The sequence below is a fragment of the Falco biarmicus genome, chromosome 12 (genome assembly GCF_023638135.1).
Source record: "Falco biarmicus isolate bFalBia1 chromosome 12, bFalBia1.pri, whole genome shotgun sequence".
Classification (NCBI taxonomy): domain Eukaryota; kingdom Metazoa; phylum Chordata; class Aves; order Falconiformes; family Falconidae; genus Falco; species Falco biarmicus.
Window position 1 is genome coordinate 18,021,502 of NC_079299.1, and position 19,295 is coordinate 18,040,796.

The following is a 19,295-nucleotide window of genomic DNA, read 5'->3' on the forward strand; positions in this document are numbered from 1 at the left end:
AGCCGGAAGTGCGGCGGCGCGGCGGGGGTGCTGTGGGACGGCGCGGGGGGCTGCGCGCCGGCTGGGCCTGGCGCCGGGCGGGGTGCGGGCCGGGGTGCAGGGCAGCCGCGGGCCCGGAGCTGGGCCCAGGGAGGGCGGCGGGGCCTTGTGGGGACGGTGGCCGGGCCGGGCCGAGCGCGGCCCCCAGAGTTTCTCCGGGCAGGTCAGTGCGCGCCGCGGGACCTGCGCAGTGCCTGGCCCAGGTGGGCCCGCACCAGCCCCTGTTGCAAACAGCAACAATTACCGCCTCACGGCGGGTGCGTTTCTTTCTCCCCACCCCTAGGAGAGGCAGCAATGTTCTCTTAAATGCCAGCGTTGCCATCGTGGGAACTGTGCTGCTGAGTGAGGCTCTGAGTGACAGTTCTCTTGACAGTGGTAGCTCACTTTTTTTCAGAGCGTTACCCCAGCTCCTGCTGCTGCCTAGAACCTAGCGCTCTTCCCTGCCACAGGGCTCCTTTGTACTACAGTATCGGGAAGCCTTCCGGGCTCTGAGGACCATACGTGACCTGTGTAAAAATGCTGCGATACTGGGGTGAGATTCCAGTTTCATCTAACCAGGCCAACCGCAGCTCCTTTGACCTGCTTCAACGTGAGTTTCGTACTGTGGAAGTCCAAGATCCTCCATTGCATCAGCCATCTGCAAACAAACCCCGGCCGACCACCATGTTGGACATCCCCTCGGAGCCCTGCAGCCTCACAATTCACACCATTCAGCTCATCCAGCACAACAGGCGGCTGCGCAGCCTGATCGCCATGGCTCAGGCTCAAAACCAGCAGCAAGCAGAGGGCATAAAAACTGAAGACAATGAACCTCTGCCATCTTGTCCGGCCTCTCCACCTCTCCCCGATGACCTGCTTCCTCTGGATAGCAAAACCCCCAAAATGCCATTTCAGCTGAGGCACAGTGACCCGGAGAGTGATTTCTACAGGTGTGTTGGTATTTCTTTGAGTTAGTTCTTAGCTGAAGGAAAGTTGAGTGTTTTAAAATACATATGAAGTTACGTTGATTCCCATAGGCTGAAGGGTCAAACATTTGTATGTAAAGTGTAAAGCAGGCTTCAAAAAGGAGAGATTTAGGTTTCTCCTGTGTCAATAACATGCACATTGTTTAAAATAAGCGTGCTTTTGTTTCCTGACTATAAAATGTGGATGTGTAGTGCTGATTTCTGTCTTGTTAGTGCTGTGCTGGAAATTTGTGAATGGATTTGCTATCTTCAGTGGTATTTTGACAAGTTTAGTTGCAGGATGTGAAGTCTCTTCTACTTAGGTCACTTACAAGTAAACTTGCCTTGTTGTAACTGAAAATTCAGAATACTCATGGCTGAATTTTGGCTGTTTAGTTGTAGGTTCTGAAAAGATGATTTGGTAACATTGGTAAGATTTCAGTTGCCAAGGTCCTGTGACATAGTAGCTATCACATTTCACCCTGTTTGTTGCTGTTACTCTGGTGGAGATGGTGATGAGTATGGGTAAAGGGAATTCTTGTCTCTGATACTGGCTCCACCAGCCAAGGGCTGAAGAAAACGTAAAGGAAAGCTGCATTGCTTCTGCCTCAAATCTTTGATTAAATAGTATTGCCACCATCTCCCTGTCAACACCTCTGACAAGCACTAAATTCAAAAGGTGTTGCATTTCTTACGGATCTCGCGATATAGGTTATATGTGTTTAAGTTCAGGGATTAATCCTCCCTGCTTTAACTTTCTGTTCTTAGATTAAGGACTGTGCACCAATGAACATGACATGGGAGAGGATCATATATGTTAGTTTTTAAAACGGGGAAAATGTGCATCAGTGAAAGAATTTATCAGTTAAATGCCACTGAGATCTTTAATGGCCTGAGATTTTATAAAATGCTTTTTATCGAAAGATGTTGCTTTTGGTAATGTAGTCTTTCTGAACAGTAGAGTGATTTTTTTAAAGCTGTTTGTGGAGGAGCACCATCATCCTTCTTCGGAGAAAAAATTCGCTAGAGGTGAAGGAAAATACAGTCCTGTGGGAATAAAGTCTGAGCCCTGTGACTCCTGCTCTTTCTGGCCCTGTGGTTTGTAGAACTGACCAGTGTTCTGCTCTGTCCTCCCCGGTGGCTTCAGCTTTAGGTTCAGTTTTCTGTGGTTCTGTCCGTGTGTTGGGCGCTGCTTCCTGTTTTTGTTGTCCCTTCGAGTTTCTGGGGTCCGCGTAAAGAAATGTTATTTAGCGGTCAACCACATGGGGGAGTTTAAGGACTAGATTGTAAAAACTGGATAGATAATTTTGAAATGAAATGTTTTATGGCTGACAGAGTGGATTTATAATGAGCTGCAGTGTAGACTAGAATTTAATTGTGTGCTTGCTAAACCAAATACATTCCAGGAGGAAAGCTTTGAGTTTGTTGTTGTGTGTTTGTTCTTAACTATTTTAAGACGCTTACATGAGTTAAGAACAGCAGGTGCTGTTTAGTAGCAAAAATAAAGTTATATGATTTGCTGATGTTTGCTCTTAGTGTGTAGAAAAAAATTAAAGAAAGACCATTTTCCCCCTTGATAAAACATGGTAGCGCTTAATTTTATTCTGCCTTCTGAAGTGCCGTTGTCAGAGTATTTGACTAAATCCATATTTTAATTCCATTTTTTTTTTGCAGTAACCTGGGTCTAAGAAGCAGTGATAGGTATTTTTAGACATAGGAAGAAAGGAAGATAAGAGCAGCCAGCCTGAATCAGGCCACAGGTTTCTTTAATGTAGACATGTCCTCTTTTGTTTCCTTATTTATTCATTTCATCCTTTGACCCCACACTCTTGTCTTTTTGTTTTGTTATCACCTGGATTCATTTTTGTTTTCCTCCCTTCCACCCTGCCTCACACCTGAAACCCCTACCTCCTCATCCTTTTTGAGATGAGGAAGTGGCAGAAACTAATTTACTGCTATTTTCCAGTTGTTTTCATCCCCTCAACATCTGTACCACCATTAGTTTTAATCACTATGCTATTCCTTTACTTTGTTTTCCCAGTTTGTTTATAAATAGGTTGAAAAAAACTTGATTCTGGCACAGATCCCTGAGGGAAGACCTGTACTTCACAGTGGAGATCCTTTACATACTTGCTTGGTGGATTTGCAGGACTCCAGTATATTTATGAAGCAGGTTTTCCATTTACAGGAGTTGTCTGGACTCTTTATGAGTATAACGTATTTACCCATGTGTCATCTAATTCTGTTCATATAATTCCTTTGGATTTCCCTGATGCACCAGAATATATCAGGCTTCCCAGCCTGCAGTTCTTCACATCTCTTCTGAAGCTATTAAAAGAAAATGTTTTCTTGGTCCTCATGGGCCAAGGCAGTATAAAGCAAGAGGTGACTCACCACAGCTATTCAGCTATTTTATCCTTGAATTCCTTTAGTATTCCTGGATGAATTACCATCTGGTCCTGGTGATTTGCAAGTGTTAATGTTACAGTTCTTGGAATATACAATAACAGATTAACATTTGATTTTGGTTGGTACAGAAACAAAAGGTAAGCTTAACTTGTAGTCAGTGAAGAATGATGAGCAAGGAACTGTAGATTTGAAACCACCATTCGAACAGGAAGGTCTTACCATAATATGCCTGCTTGCTTTTCCTTCTTCTCTGTTCAACTTCCTCTGATTAGCATGGATCCGTCTTCAAAAGAAACCTAACCTACTCATCACGTGCCTCTTCAGATGCTTTTTCTTGTGTGTGCGTGGTTGGTTTCTTAACAGATATCTCTGCCATTCTGTCATTTGTGTTCCTGACTATGTTGGATGCGTGTTTTGCATTGAAAGATAATCTGTGAACAAAACTGGGAGCTTGCAATGGAAAGACAGTTCATGGCAGAAAGGCTTGAAGTTAAGTGGGAAGTAGGGGAGTGCATGTGTCGGTGGGGTAGCAGGTTTAATATTGTGGAGGTTTTGGAGCAGTGGTAATTAGAGCAAGCAGAACATACTTCCCCTGCTGGACTAAGGACTCTGGCTTAGCCCCAAAACTGTCTGGTCTTCTGGGTTGTGCCACTGAGACTCCATTTTTTTTTTGCCATTATCTCTTGAAGCAGTTTCGTTTTATGTCTGTGCAGCCTTCTGTACATAGCAAAGAGATTTCACTAGAGGCTTACTCTGGGTGAGGTGGAAAGAGGCCATTTTCCAGAAGGAAACAACTTTCTGCTTTGAGTTAGTGTGCTGTGTTCTTTGATGCACTCTCTGACTAGTATAACCTTATTTTTCTAATGTTCTTCTTTATTTTACAGTTTGGAGGAAAATGGCTCTGAAGCGACCTTGTTGCACCTCATTTGGTAGAAATTCAACTCCACAATGTAATGTTTCATAAAATTGATGTGTTCATAGGAAAAACAATCCCTCCCTCCATCTGCTGCTAGCTTATGCTCACCTAGGAAGGAGCAGAACACTTCAATCCGTTACTGCAGCTGAGTGAACCTCAACTGTCGATCCTTGTACTAACTTAGTCCAAACACTTTCTCCTGAAGACAGTTGTATGGGAAATGAACCACAAGATCTCCTGCCCTCTGAGAAGAAGAGCCTTAGAGGAGAGGAGCTTAGGTGAATGGATTGTGGTGCCTTTGGGGAATGACTTGTTGTCATTTTAACTGACTGACACAAAAAAACGTGCCTTTTGTGAGTTCTGAAACCTTACTAATTCTGAAAATAAGTCTGGTTGCTATAAATGGACAGTTTTTTTCATGTGTTCTGTTGTGAAGTTCTGTGTGTTGCAGGTTTGCTGGTAGCGGTGGGAAAAGGCTGGGCTTTGGGTCTGATGAATTCATGGCTTGGCAGGTAGATTTCTGTCTGGAGCATCATCTAGTGTTGGTGACCCATAGGTAAAGATTCAGAGCTCTATTGGAAATAGAAAATCGAAGAGTGACAAGTTGGCCAGTATTTGTGAGAAATTTCACGCTATATATTCTGTAGAGATGGTCACCTCCAAGTCACAGGCCTAATTGCCAGTCATCTTAGTCGCTGGTGACAGAACTTCAGGGATTGAAGCGCTCTTGTTTACTTGCAGCTATATGACCCTGGTAATACGTGAAGTAGGTTTGGCTTTGGATGGTTGCTGGACGGGGAGCCGTTCAGAAAAGCAGGAAGTGCTGCAGAGGGTGGCATTCTGCGTGATAGTATCTGTAAGGGTGCTTTTGTAGGTGCTGTGTATCTGGATGAGATCTAAGACCAAGGCTCTTTAGCTATGATCAAGTTTGCTTTTGGGAAGGCTTGGCATTAGCAGAACATGGCTGCTCTGAACTTAAATTTGTCTATATGGCTGTTTTTGCTTATGCGCATTCTTACCAGACAGTACCTGAAAGTTAAAGAAGAAGAAAAAAAAGAGCATTTTTCTCATGTGTTGGTTTCCATTAACATCTACAACAATATTTCAGTTTTTGCTGTCTAATCAGGATTTTAATCGTCTTCCTCTGCTGTTTACTGTGGGAAACAGGAAAACAAGAGAAGAAAACATAAGAAAAACAGAATAAAATTGATTGACCTTACCAACAACAAGAGGTGGGGATTTGGCTTTGAGTACAGTACCTGGAAGTTCTTTTCTCTCTGTCTTTAATTGATTAGATTTCAAGTTGATTATATCCCTTTCGGCACAGTGACCTAGCTGCATTTTAATGCTGGCAATTAGTTTCTTTTCCTCTAGGAGCTTAGAAGAGATAGAACATTCTCTGCTGCTTCTGAGCAGTGATATGCATTGCTAAATGGTTGTTGTGTTCTACTTTACAAGTGGCTGAGTATCCTGCTAAGGCTTGCCAAAATCTGTGTCTAGTTTCAGTTTGCCCATAGTGTTTTGGGTGAATGGCAGAGCATCAATAACAGCTCTTTTTATTTGTCTCTATTAATAGTAGTCTGGTGTTCGGTGGTTTTGGCAGCATAGGATGCTCTCAACTGATGGCTACTGGACATCTAGGTACATCCTTTATAATGTGCTAAAAAGGAAGAGATTGTTTTTTATAGCCATACATTTTGGTGGTGGTTTTATGGTAGGTTTTGTTTAATGGTTGTTGGGTTTTTTTTCTGTTTTAACCTCCTGGTCCGAGTATTGTATGAGACATATGGCTGTTTGTGACCTTCAGAAATCTGTCGCTGGCAGGTGGAAGGGGGAGTGAGGGAGATGGAAAAACAGTATGGGTGACACTTGGTTTATAAGGGAACTGATGATCTTTTAATTCATCTTGTCAGAGCGCCTGCTGTTGTCTTTACGAAGTAGTTACATAATTGAGTAGGAATTGGGATGTGAGTAATTTTCCAGCAATTAATAACTGGGATGAATCCATGACCTGAGATCCACATGCTGTTCTTAATATCCACTTAGAAATATAATCATCTGCAGCTCTTAATACAGTGTGATTTCCCCCCCCCCCCCCCCCCCCCCCCCTTTATTTGAATAATCAGAAAGTGCTGAACTGGTGTTCTTGAAAATAATTATTTTGGTCCTGATAGGTCTAAGTTTAACCTTCCATTTTCACTCCCCTGAAATGTTATCTTTTTACTGCTATTTTTCAGTGATTTTCTATGGGTGGGTTCTGAGGATCAGGGAGAGCTGAGGCTCTGTGACCCGGCGGCTCAGTGAGACTGAAGGATCCTAATACACTCAGAGAGACATAGTGAGAATTTTATCAAGGCATCAATGATGTCTGTGTACTGTTTAATCAGGTCTTGTTACTGGAAAGAGTGTGTGATGATATGCAAGTAATGCAGGGTGAGAGCAAGGCAAACCTCGGGATGGGCTGCGGAAGATGTTGGGAGAAATTGATCAGAAACAAATGAAGGGTGAAATTGTTAGCTTAATTCTGCCATTGGTGCTGAATGGAGCGTAAAACAGTATATAAATACCATACTTAGCAGAAGGGAAACTTGATTTTTTGACATCGGCATTTGAGGACTGTGTTACTGATATGGGCAAATACATTGTATGCATTTAATTGCAACTTGAGAAATCTGGTAGAAATATGTTTACCTTTCAGAGGCCTTGCCTTATCTCATCTTCTCTTTTTCTTATGTGGAATTTCTAGTTGTTAACTCATCTTGATGAAAAATTTGGTTACCTGACGGTAAAGGAAGGATGTTTGAAGTGCTTATGTAAGTTGTTTTCCATCTGCTCCGTCCTGCGTGGTCACTCCTTCCTGCTTAGCAACACTGAGAAGAGAGGTCTCAAACCCAAGGCCAGGGAATGCTGCTCTGCAGCAGAATGTCTCCAGGCCTCCTCCCAGAGCCTGGTGTTCCCTTCTTAGGTTGCATACGGGAATACTTCTTTCGGTGTCATGCTTAGTGGCTACTGGAAATGAGGGCAGGGAAATCTGCGTCTATTTGGCTATGGTGTACCTTTATGAAATGTGTGTGTATCCCTTTTCTTGCTTTTTATGTGTGTCTTTTGCATTGTAAATTCAGATCTTGTCTATCCCAGAAGCCTTTGTATCTGACTATTAGGCCTGTGACATCAGAGATAATAAGGAAGAGAAATGTAATTAACTGAGAGGGGAGATGATTTGCATTCATGTATTTAAAATGCCTTTTTTTGTTTGTGTCAAGGACCCATTTAATTCACGTCTCCAGGAGAAAAGCTCTTGGGTGGGAAGGGAGTTGCTTCAGGGTTCAGAAGATTTGCATCCCACATTCATGAATCACCCAAGGAATCTTGTGGCATTAGAAGGGAAAATGAGAATTGGCAGTGCAGATTTGGAGGGAGGGGAAGAAGGGAAAGCAGATAAACCCTTACTGGGTAGTGTTCATATGCAATGGAGAAGCAGCAGAGAACCCAATCAATCTACTTTCCCTTTGTGCAATCACCTTATTATTGATGGTATCTCTTCAGCTGATACGTTCCTTTAAGTTTTTGGAGGTATGCTATTTCTCTCTTTTCTGGTTTTTAGAGGAAAAGGGGAGCCAGTGACTGAGCTGAGTTGGTCCTCCTGCCGGCAGCTTCTCTACCAGTCAATGGCCACTATCCTGGCTCACACAGGCTTTGAGTGTGCCAACGAGAGTGTTCTGGAGACCCTGACAGACATTGCCCACGAGTACTGCTTGAAGTTCACCAAACTGCTGCGCTTTGCTGTGGATCGAGAAGCTCGACTTGGGCACACCCCTTTCCCTGATGTCATGGAGCAGGTCTTCCATGAAGTGGGCATTGGCAGTGTGCTCTCGCTGCAGAAGTTCTGGCAGCACCGCATTAAGGATTATCACAGCTACATGCTTCAGGTGAGAAGAGCAGTAGGGACCTGACAGCGCCAAGAAATGTACTCCCAGTACAGTTGCTTATTCCCATCTCAAGTCCTGGGTCTTACTTGGGTAAAATCCGATTAGAAAACCTCTTGGATGTGGATGGGAGTCATCAAGGGAAAGATTTTTTTGACTGGAAGACAGAGCCCCTTATTTGTGTCCCTGCTGAGGCTAAGAACGCTCTGCTGGTGGTTTGTCTGGGTTTAAGAGGTCACTCGGATCTAGAGTGGCCCAGACAAAAGTATCAAGTAGAGGTTAAATGGGTACTGACTGACTAACTGAATTTTCTGCTTTAATAGGATATTTGGATGCTTACCAAAGAAGCAAACAAAAATTACTAGGCTGTACAGTGGCTTGTGTTTGCTTAAGCAAGGGGTGACTCGCTTAAGCTTTAGGAGTGTGGGGTAGTATTGTACTGATGTGGATTGTCACGCAGGTGGCACTCCCACTCTAGAGGGCACTGTGCTTCTGTGGAGAGAAGAGGAATTGTTAAATTCCTTGGAATTAGAGGCATCATGTAAACGCAGGTTGTAAGAATAAGGCTGTGGTTTCTCTTGGTCTGTGCATTCTGTGAAATTACGGATAGGCATTTTGTTTGGATGATGTAAGACTGCCTGTTGTGAATGCAAAGATTTGAAGTGGGAATTTTACTCCTACTCATCAAGAAAGAAGACTTGAATCAAATAGGTAGCCTGTGACCAAAGGCAAAACCTGCCATCCCTTCCTGTTCGTCACATTATCTGAGTGCTAGTTGACTCATCTTGGAGCAGCTACCTTGTGCTCCTTCTTTTCCCAGAGTTAGCACCTTGTGGCTTACAGAGGCAGTATAAATCAGACACACTTATAAGTGCATGTAATATATAAATTGTGATAGACTCTGATGTTTGTGCATTAAAATATCATCACTGAGATCTGTCTTCATTAAAACCATTTTTGTTCAAAAAAATGGTTCTGTTCAATTTTTTTCCAAGTGTTTTTTTTTTTTTTTTCAGATGTTGTGTCCTTTTGGAATTTGGGTTTTCTGCATCGTTCTGCTGATGCAGTTCACTCTCATTCTGCAGCTGGTCATTGTTTCATTTGTTCTTTTCTTTATGGAGGGCTGAGGTCCACAGTAGCCTCTGTATTTGGAAGTCTTATCTAGAAAGGAGGTATAGGCTTTGCTATTCTTTTTCTTACTTCTGCTGTTAAAGCCTTGGGCTTTTCCTGAGCACAGTTCGCTGACTGTTGGGATTCAATGGTATAAACTAGCATTTGTTAGAAGCACATGAAATCTGAAATTTTTAATTTAATTGCTTACCGTTCTTAAGTTTCTAGAAGTACAGGGTAGTTCTAAATCTCATTCCTGTGTTTGTTTCACTTCTCTGACTGGAGAAAGCTTCTGTTTTTTTTGCTGTGAATCTGACAGAAGATGCCCAGGCTTTGCACAGTGGTGACTACAGAGCTGGTGAATATCTGAGCTGCTTGTTTTTAATGCTGGGGTGAATTTATTACTGGTGGATGGGGGACAGCCTTATAGGTAGAACAAAGAAACTGAGACACTTTGCTTTTGTTTTGTGCTCTGTTTAAATTTCTGTGCCTCATCATCTCTGTCTCTGAAATAAAGGTGCTCATATTTATCAAGCAGTTAATGGATTAAGCCTCATATTAAAGTCCCTTATTACAGGACAGAAGGTGTTCTTAAAGGGGAAAAAAAATCTTTACTGTGTAGCTGGTAACCTGTTTACTTGTTTGTTCAGGTCAGATGTTAGTAATACTGTGGGAACAGAGTGCACTGCGATGTAATTGCCATCAGGCTCTCTGAAGTCATTCTGATCTTTCTGGCCTCTTTTTCACCCTCACTGATCTTTGACAGGTTAGCAAGCAGCTCTCTGAAGAATATGAGAAGATTGTCAACCCTGAAAAGGCAGCAGAAGACACAAAGCCTGTGAAGATTAAGGAGGAACCTGTTAGTGATATCACTTTCCCCATAAGTGAGGAGCTGGAAGGAGATCTGGCTTCTGGTGACCAGTCTTTGCCCGTTGGAGTCCTTGGAGCTCAAAGTGAGCGCTTCTCTGCAAACTTGGAAGTAGAAGCTTCTCCACAGACTTCAGGTAGGGTTTTCTTGCTCTTCCTGGAAACAGTCCATCAGCAGTTCCATGTGATCTTGTTTACATTTTTAATAGCAGATCCCATTGTGAGGCAGGAGAGGGAGAAGACTTTTTTAGGTTTTAGTAAAAAGATTTGAATGGGAGTGAAACCCTTGCCTGCTTTCTAAATACAAACCCAAAGAATCAAAGATATCAATTACTGGGATTTGTTAAATATTTACTGCATTTGCTGACCCTGTAGAACACAAAATGCTTTATATGATGTTTCTTTTTAGGGGATAGTTAAAGTTCTTGGCTTTGTTATTGGTGTGAGGTATTGTTTTTCTCCAGTGCTGGCCCAAGGGCTTCATTGTTGTTTTTTGAACTAGGGTATTTGCTGCAGATGTGACTACCAGGAGGTTTTTTTTTCCAGTTTATTGTAACAAAGACAAATGTAACTTTAGGGTTTATATATATGTATATATTTTAGTTTAAAAGAGACTGGAATTTTATCTATATTTCTGGTAAGGAGAGTACTGGCTACTTTTTTCCTTCCCCCGCCCGCCCCGGGTAGTTTTGGATTCTTGCCCAGAGATTCATGTTACTGAAAAGTTGAAGGCCATATTCCTTGTGACTTGAGTAAATTCATGACCCTGTATAGTTTAGGCACTGAATGAGTTATGGAAATACTAGTGGTATTTGGTGCAGTCCTCCATACTCAGAAGTCACCGTGGTAGTGATAGTCACTGTTTTATGAAAGCGTATCAGGGACTTGGGTGAAAGGGGTGCGTGAGTCTCTCCTGTTCCAGCAGGTCTACCCCAAAGCCTGCTGTCATTAGCTGAGGTTGTAGAAAGTGAAAGGGTGAATGAAGTAGCAGTGTTATGGAGACTGTACTCTTTTCGTCAGTTTCATCCCATGATGTTGGCATTTGAAACACACTGGTGGCCAATGTGGGAGAATCTGCTACTGCTGTGACTTTTCTATATCTGTGTACAAGTTTTAGTCTGTGCACTGTTCAGTAGTGCTAAATTTTCTGGAAAACGAAGATGATGTTCTTCTCTCAAAGAAAGCCAATTTTGATTTTTGTATAGAGCCTTCTGAAGTCTGGAAATCCCTGCAATAAAAACTGTTTCACCTAAAAATCTGGTTAAAAAACAGTGAAACCTGTCCTTCTATTAACCCCAAACTAAGTAGCTTATATAGTGAAGTTAAGAGTGTACCTGTGAGTCCATTAGTTTTGTTTTTTTTAAATAGCACATTCTGTTGAGTTTTAAAATAGCACAAATGCATCTGATCTTTTTCTGGAAGCTCATATTGCTTTCCACAGTACTTCTGAAATGTGAAGTGCTCACATTTTTGTGGGAGAGGGAGCAACAGGCTCCTCTGGCCCGTCTGGGGTTGCAAGCGATTCATCTGGAAAGCTTTGTATTAGCATGTACCACTTGAGACCCAGAGGTTAGCACGCTAGCTGTATATTAAACGCCTCTTGCCTCTCTGATACCAAATTGATGTATTCTAATTAAGAACACAAGTGCTGTGTTCCTCCCTGAAAATCTCTCTTCACTTCACAAGGGCCTTTGGAAATCTCTTAAGTGTGAGAAGCCCCAGTCTAGAGCTGGGCAGGCTAGATAGTGTAATGTCATAGGGAGTGAGGAAAAGTTGCTGCAATTAGGTCACCACCATCTTGAAAATACAAGTGTGAGGCCCACAGAGAGGGCAGTAAGACTTCAGTGTCTATGGACAAAACTAGTTACAGCCTTTTGTGTTCTGCTTGTGTTTCTGCATATGTCTGACATTGCGGTTGTGGGCTAGCTGCTTAATTTCATTGCAGCTGGGGAAATGGAGGCAAAATCGGAGCCCTTGTTACTCCACCCAGCAGGATAACATGAGGATTAGCTCATTTGTAAAGTACTTTGAAGTGAAAGTGCTTTGAAGATGCTTAAGTACTTTTAGTCATTAGTGACAGTCTCAATGACAGGTGATAGAGCTGAAAGGAATAAGACTGAGCAATGAAGAGCAATTGATGAAAGACATAAGTTTAGTGGTTGTCTTTGATTATTGTGTAGACTGGAGCTGCAACTCTGTGGAACTGATACTTTAATGATGTATGCCATTGTTGTTAAGAGGAATACATTTGCTTATAATTAACATAAAAAAGACTTTTCATTAAGGCAACTGGACACCAGCAAGCACTTTTATTTTGGCTTGCTGTCCTAGTGTAGGCTGTTGCAACAAAGGTTTCCTAAACCCTGGTTTGAACTATAGTGCTCTGGAAAAGGTTCCTCACTCCTTCATAAGGGAGAATTCTCAGTATAAACACATGGTGGAAGATTTGTTCTCTGTGTAATTGCTAGTAAAATGGGTCTATTGTTAATAGTGTGTTGATAGTAGGGAATGGTAGTAGGTTTGGCTCAGTACAAGAGGTTGGGTTGTGTTTTCAAACTGTAGCCAAACTCCATAAGACACAAGGTTTGGAAAGCTTACTAAAACTTTTCCTAGGTTTTCTTTTATTTTATTTTCCATGTGAATTTAACCCCACACAAAAGGGACCAGATGTAAAAATGAGAAGACTTCAGCCTTTATTCAGTTCTGGGCTGTTTATGCCCATCTCAGCAAGGAGCCCAATTAGTGTATTTTTAATAGGATTTTTGTCTCTCTTAAAACTGTAAATAAGCAGAAATAATGCAATTTATAATTACTGCTCTTGGGAAGAAAAACAGTTGCTTTTATCAAAAAATGCAGTTTCATAATCTTATATGGAAAATCCTCAATCTGCTCAGGTTGCACACTAGTCCAAAAGTTTTAAAAAACTAAAGGGGGGGCGGGGAGGGCAGCAGTGTGGGAACTGTTTCCTACCAGGGTGTCTGTGAGGTTGAGCCAGGAGAATTTATTTCCATTCTCCTGAAGGGTGGGATGAGACCTGCAGGTGTTGAGCGGAAGGAGGCTGGCAGTCGCATGCCTGACTGCAGCTTCGATGTCCCTGAATTTCCATGCTGGAAGCAGTGTTTGAGACTGTTCATCTGCCTGCTCCTCTGCCCTTTCACTTCCCCTGCAGAAGTCCAGTGTGTGACAGCTTAAAGGAGATTGGTGACATTGCAAGGACCTCATCATCATGAATGACTTCTGGACTGCCTCTAAGTCCTGCTTATCCAGGGTCTAGTCCACGTGCTGTTGGTGTACTCACTGCTGCTGAGATGCTCCTCAAGAGGGATGTGGTCTCTCTAAGTTGTTTCTCATGGAGAAAACAGTGTGGAGGATTGCTGTGAAAGGATAGCATCATATTTTTTAGAACAGCAATTACTGGGCTTTTAAAAGGAAAAAAGCCAACACATTTTTTAATTTATTGTTTCACAGTGCTTGGGTTGTTTTGCTTTGTTTTCCCCGCAGCCTAGTTCACCAGTAGCTTTGCTTTTGCTCCTTCTTTACCAGTGCTGCTGTCCCTTCCAATCTGTTCATGATTTGCCTTTTTACTCAATTACTGCTGTGTGCTTTTCCTTTCTCTAGGGGCTGAAGTGAATGCTTCCCCACTCTGGAACTTGGCACAGGTGAAAATGGAGCCCCAGGAAAATGAGGAGGCTAATGTACATGGCCATGGGGTCCTAGGCAGTGATGTCTTTGAGGAACCGATGTCAGGCATGAGTGAAGCTGGGATGCCACAGAGCCCCAATGGCTCTGAGAGCAGCTATGGTTCTCATTCTGCTGACAGTCTGATGGGATCCTCGCCTGTCTTCAACCAACGCTGCAAGAAAAAGATGAAGAAGATGTGAAAAGAGACACTATTTTTATTTAGTCCTGATGGTATGTAACAGGCTCGAAACTAAGAGAGTACTGTGATGGCTATGATTCATAAACAGGGCTGGCCCTGGTGTATGAGGGACCTTGCATAAAATTATTATGAAAGGTTTGATGGGTAGTGCACTTTAGCTCCCCTCTTTGCCGGCTTCTGTACTCAATCCTGACTCACAAGACTGAAGATCACCCTATGCATTTGATAGTGGCACGGCTTGCTTTGGCAGATTAATAAGGACGTTGCCAGTGGAAAGTGGTTGTGAAGAGATTTGCTCAGTCATGGAATCATTGAATAATTTGGGTTGAAGGGATCTCTTGATGTTTCTAGTCCAGCCCCCTGCTTGAAGCACTGCCAATTAGAGCAGATTGCTCAGGGCCTTGTCCATTTGAGTTTTCAGTATCTCCAAGGATGGTGATGCCAAACCTCTTTGGTCAGCATTTTCCCATAGTTCCCTCATAGTAAGAAAAAATGTATTTTTGCATCTAGTCAGAATTTCCCATGTTCCAACCTGTGTTCATTGCCTCTTGTTCTCTCACTGTTCATCTCCAAGAAGAGTCTGACCGTCTTCTCTAACCTGCCCATTAAGTGGTTGTATACAATGAAATCTCTCTTTAGCCCTTTCTCTTGTTAAGTGTGAAGAAAGCAAGCTCCCTGAGCCGCCTCTTTTATGCCTTGTGCTCCAGCCCCCTAAACAGCTTTGTGGCCTTCCACTGAAATTGCTGCAGTGCTCTTCTTGAAAGGTAGAGCACAAAAGTGGATGCAGTCCTCCAGATACGGTCTCACAAATGCTGAAGAGAGAAAAATAATGATTTCCCTCAGCGTGCTGGCTATATGCTTGCTGACTGTTGTGGACAACAAGACAATCTTAAGTCAGATCACTTAAGCGGAGCTGTCAGTGATACTTATGGTGATGTAGCAAAGATGCTGTAGAGTAGCCTCACAGTGCCATGAACCAGCTCCTTCAGTGCTTCAGATGCGTCCTGTCTGGTTCAGTGGACTGACGTATGCCCAGTTAGCTTAAGTTCTTGCTAACTCTGTCTTCCTCTACTGTAGGTAATGCTTTATTCCCACACACTCTGCTCGAAGACCCAGGGACCTAGCAGGCCTGAAGGCAGACCTTGTCAGTGAAAACAGGCAAAAAAAGTGTTGAGTACATCAGCCTCAAACTAGGAAGAGCTTCCTTTGTCGCCTTGCATTGTTGAACAGTAACCCCATGTTTTCTTTAACCTTTATTTTGCTTTCAATGTACTTAAAGAAGCCTTTTGTCACATTTCATTTCAGTTTCAACTCCAGCTGAGCTTTGGCTTTTCTAACGGTCCTGGCATGCTTGGGCTGTGTCTCTATATCCCTGCTGGCTAGCCCATCCTTGCTTCCACCTCTGTGTTTAAACTCAGTCAGGAAGTCCTTGGTCATCTTTGCTGGCCTTCTGTCAATGCCTGCTTTAATTTCTGCTTGTCAGAAAGAACTGTTCTACTTTGAGAAAGCTATCCTTGAAGATAAGGCAGCACACTTGGGCCCCTTTGGGAGGCCTCATAAGATGCTGCTAAGTCATTCCTTGAATAAACCAAAATACGTTGTGCTAAAGGTCCAGGACTTGGTCTTGTACACATTTCTCAGGATTTTAAATACCACAGTTCCATGTCTGCTGCAGCCAAGACCTTCACATTCTCCACCAGTTCTTCCTTGTTAGTCCAGCAGAGCTTCTTCCCTAGTTTGTTTCTCAGTCATACTGTCAGGGAAGTTAATGCGGTTTTCTGGAGAGAATAAAGTAGCTTTTACTATTGGTGTGAGCCAGTCCTGGCAATGCAAACTTTTCCTTTGCTCTTACTGGATTGAGTGCGGCAACTTTAGGCTGGCTGGGGTCTCCTATTCAAAGTTGTTATCTTGACAACTTAGTCTGAAACAGAATCTATTTTGCTGCTTGCTTTTATGGCTCAGCTGACTGATGACATTTTTTTTGTTCTGCACAATCCTCAGTTGATCAACTCAGTCTTTAACTTGATTCAGTGAGTATCTCTCTCAAAAAAGCTAGAATGAACATGAATCAAGAATGAATAGCCACTTAAACTGGCTTTATACCTGTAACCCCTTGGGATGTTTGAGGGAGATTTACCAAATCTCCCATTTGTCCTTAAAATCGCAAGTTTATCTTCAGAAAGAATGAGCTCCAGGCATAGTATTTTTGTTTCTGTATAACAGGCCTAGCTTTAATTCTTTTTTCCTATCTGTATTTCTCTTCCATTTCTATAAAGTGGAAGCCAAACATAAAATTCCTCAATGTCTAATAAGAATGTGTGACCACAGACTTTTATGGATATTGGAGTTAAAATTGTCCATCACAGTTCTAAAGGTTTCTCCTGGGAGGTAAATTCTAGCAGTTTGAAGCCTAGTCAGTAGTAGAAGAGCATACCAGTGTATCAGGAGATCTTTATTTTGATTCCCTCTGAGTCACCATTAGGCAAGCTGCAATGTCCCTGTTTTCTCAGGTGTGAAGAAAGAATAGTGGTATTTGCCTCTTATAAGTGTGTTTGAGATTTAGTTACTATTCAAAAAAGGCATTGTGATCATTCAGAGAGTTTTGTGAGAGTTGTGAGCTTTTCTTCCAGTTCAGGAGGACTGTAGCTGGCTGGAGAATGCTTAGATTGAATGTTACAGACCTATATGATACTGGTTTTAAGGAAGACTGCTTATCACGCAGAAGTACAGCAAAACTGTGCTGTTCAGCTGCCCACGTACAAGGAAGGCATTTGAGGTGGTATCTTCTTACTCAGCTTTAGATGTCTGCATCTCAATTTGTTCCTCTGGGCCCCATTTGGAGCTGAAGATAAATAGTCATTCTTGGGTCACCATTCATCTGGCCTTGAAGTAGAAGCATAAAGCAGGTCAGATGGGTGGCATTTTTAGAAATGTTTCTTTTTCCTTTGTGTGCCCATAGTGTGTTCACCTTGACTACCTCAGCTGAAGATATCCACACCATCAATATCTGAGTTAAGTGACCTGACTTTAGCCCTTCATGTATGGGAATCAGAGGAGACTTCATCCTGCTGGGCTGATGCTTTTTCTTTTTTACACCTTTAGTAGAGCTTGCTGTTCAAATGGTAGTACAGGGCTAAAAGCAGACTGCCCTTCTTGCCTAAACCAGCAGATCCAGTGTTCTGAGAGAATGTGCTAGGCTGGGGCCTTAAAGCTCAGGCTGGTTTAGCCCCTGTGTCTTTGATACTGTGTGAGAACACCTGTCGTTGGGCCTTTCCCCACAGATATTTTGCCAAACTGTTTTAGTAAAGTATTGTTGATGCTGGGGCACCTATGCAAAGTCCCTTGTACTATTTTCAGGAAGTAGAAGACACAGTGACTGCTGCCAGCATCACTTGCTTATTTGCAAGATTTCAAGTGGGCTAGAAAAGAAAATCTAGTGTTCTCCAGGGCTTTGGTTAAACCTCCTAAGTATCAATCTTAAATGCTTTCTTTATATTGCTCACGTGCAGATTTTGTCTTACAATTGTGTTTTTTTATTTCACATCCCTTTTCCACACCTATTTCACCCTGTAACACGCAGTCTGCAATAAGTCAAGCCTGAGTGCTTCAAGTATATTTAATACAGTGGAAATTCACCCTCCTTTGATTCAGCTGTGTTGTTGCAGTGTAAGAGAGAAGTGTTATTGATTCCCAAAGATGGGATGCATTTATATGCAGAGGTAAGAAATGCATTGGCATCACTTGTACATTTAAAAATGATGACAGAGTGAAATCTGTACCTCCTGTTTCCCGATTATGCTAAGTGTTGCTTCTGACATTTGTGTGCTTGACGTTTTCTTTTATGCATGTGGAAGCTTTACCTTCTGGGTGAGCCTTTCCCCTCTGAACATTAATAGTCCTTAGATTTACAGTGGTGTTCCTCATGCACGAAATGGTGACATTTCAAATCTAGCTCATGAGGTCAGATACAGCCAATATGCTCTTTTGATGAACCGGATAAGATTTTTCTAGGTGTTAATGTAGCCTTGGGCTGCTAGTGAGGAGTCCATTGACCATGTAATCCCCACATTTCAAGCCGTGGTGAGGTTATGCAGTGGGTTGGAATGAAGCTCTGCTCTTGCAGTTGTCGTTTTTTGCTGGTTGCTAGTAAAATACTCTGCTGACCCACCTGCTTCACTAGTCCACAGTTTTGTTGGTTCTTTCATCATCTCCCTTCTCTTTCCAAAGGCGGGTGGATGGCAAATCGGAATGGTGAGTATTGACCACGTCCATATGCAGTAGCATTGATGGCTTTAGTGATTGATTTTGCCATGACTGAAATTGGTGAGAACTTTGATAGCAATTTGGAGAGCAAGATCTGTGAATTGCTTGGCTTTTGAAGTGTTTTGCATGGGGATTGTACAGAACTGTAGTTGAGAGAGCACTGTGTATCATACTCCTTTTCCCCTCTAGCAATACCTTTTTGTTTCTTTTGAAGAGTTTTGTCTGGTATCCAGCAGAGTTCACTGTATAAACGGCAGTGTAACAACTTCAGTATACAGCTGTCAGACCGTGCTACCTACTGATTTAATTCCAAGACCATCTATGCTAATTTGGATATGCATAATGCTGTGCAGAAAAAGAGATGTTTCCTGCATAGATATTTACAATTTAAAAAGAAATCACGAAAATAAGATTGAGTAGTTGAGGCCAATCTGATTATGCGCTCAATCCTGAGACTAATGCAGGTGTTATGTGTGAAGGATGTTTTACTTAAAACGTTTTTGTACATGCATGTGAATGAAATAGGTAACTTTGCTTGTGTTTTTATGGAACAAAATTGCTTGGAAATATTTCACGGTTGGCTTTTTTCCTTGCTCTCCTGGAGAGAGTTTCTTCATAATTTCTAAGAAAATAAAATTTAAAAAATCATTCAGAAATCCTAAAGGTGTTGTGTGGATTTTTTTTTTTTTTTTTTTTTTTTAAGAGTGGTGCTGTGAACCCAAAGGCTGGTCTTGGAATTTTGTCTGCCCTTATGTGAGGTGTGGGTCTGGAGTAGACTTTTTTTTTTTTTTTTTTTTTCCCCAGGCCTAGATAAAGTACTGAGATGATACCGGTGTTAACGTCACAACTAGAGAGACAAGAGGTATTATTCCAGAAACTGGAAGTCTTATTTTTCACAGGTGCCAGTTCTGGTGAGCCCCAGAGGTGATATTAGTACCACA

The 19,295-nt window shown here is 42.3% G+C and overlaps 1 protein-coding gene across 3 annotated transcripts; it reads left to right on the top strand.

Moving 5' to 3' along the window:
• Positions 1–80: 80 nt before the first annotated feature.
• SUPT7L (SPT7 like, STAGA complex subunit gamma) lies at positions 81–19,017 on the top strand. 3 transcript variants are annotated; one of them, XM_056356985.1, is made up of 5 exons: positions 109–202; positions 323–968; positions 7,913–8,237; positions 10,111–10,348; positions 13,830–19,017. In XM_056356985.1, the coding sequence occupies exons 2-5, from the start codon at positions 556–558 to the stop codon at positions 14,090–14,092; spliced, it is 1,239 nt and encodes a 412-aa protein (XP_056212960.1). In that variant the 5' UTR covers positions 109–202; positions 323–555; the 3' UTR covers positions 14,093–19,017. The 3 variants fall into 3 exon arrangements, with proteins under 3 accessions (XP_056212959.1, XP_056212960.1, XP_056212961.1); XM_056356986.1 differs by lacking the exon at positions 109–202 and adding an exon at positions 4,277–4,586 and having other exon boundaries at positions 847–968; XM_056356984.1 differs by having other exon boundaries at positions 81–968.
• The last annotated feature ends 278 nt before the right edge of the window (positions 19,018–19,295 follow it).

Bases quoted from the DNA above. Each gene is read 5' to 3' on its own strand.
- SUPT7L (XM_056356984.1), top strand. From the start codon at position 556: ATGCTGCGATACTGGGGTGAGATTCCAGTTTCATCTAACCAGGCCAAC. The intron at 8,238-10,110 runs GTGAGAAGAGCA...GATCTTTGACAG, and splicing joins ATCACAGCTACATGCTTCAG to GTTAGCAAGCAGCTCTCTGA. The intron at 10,349-13,829 runs GTAGGGTTTTCT...TCCTTTCTCTAG, and splicing joins AGCTTCTCCACAGACTTCAG to GGGCTGAAGTGAATGCTTCC.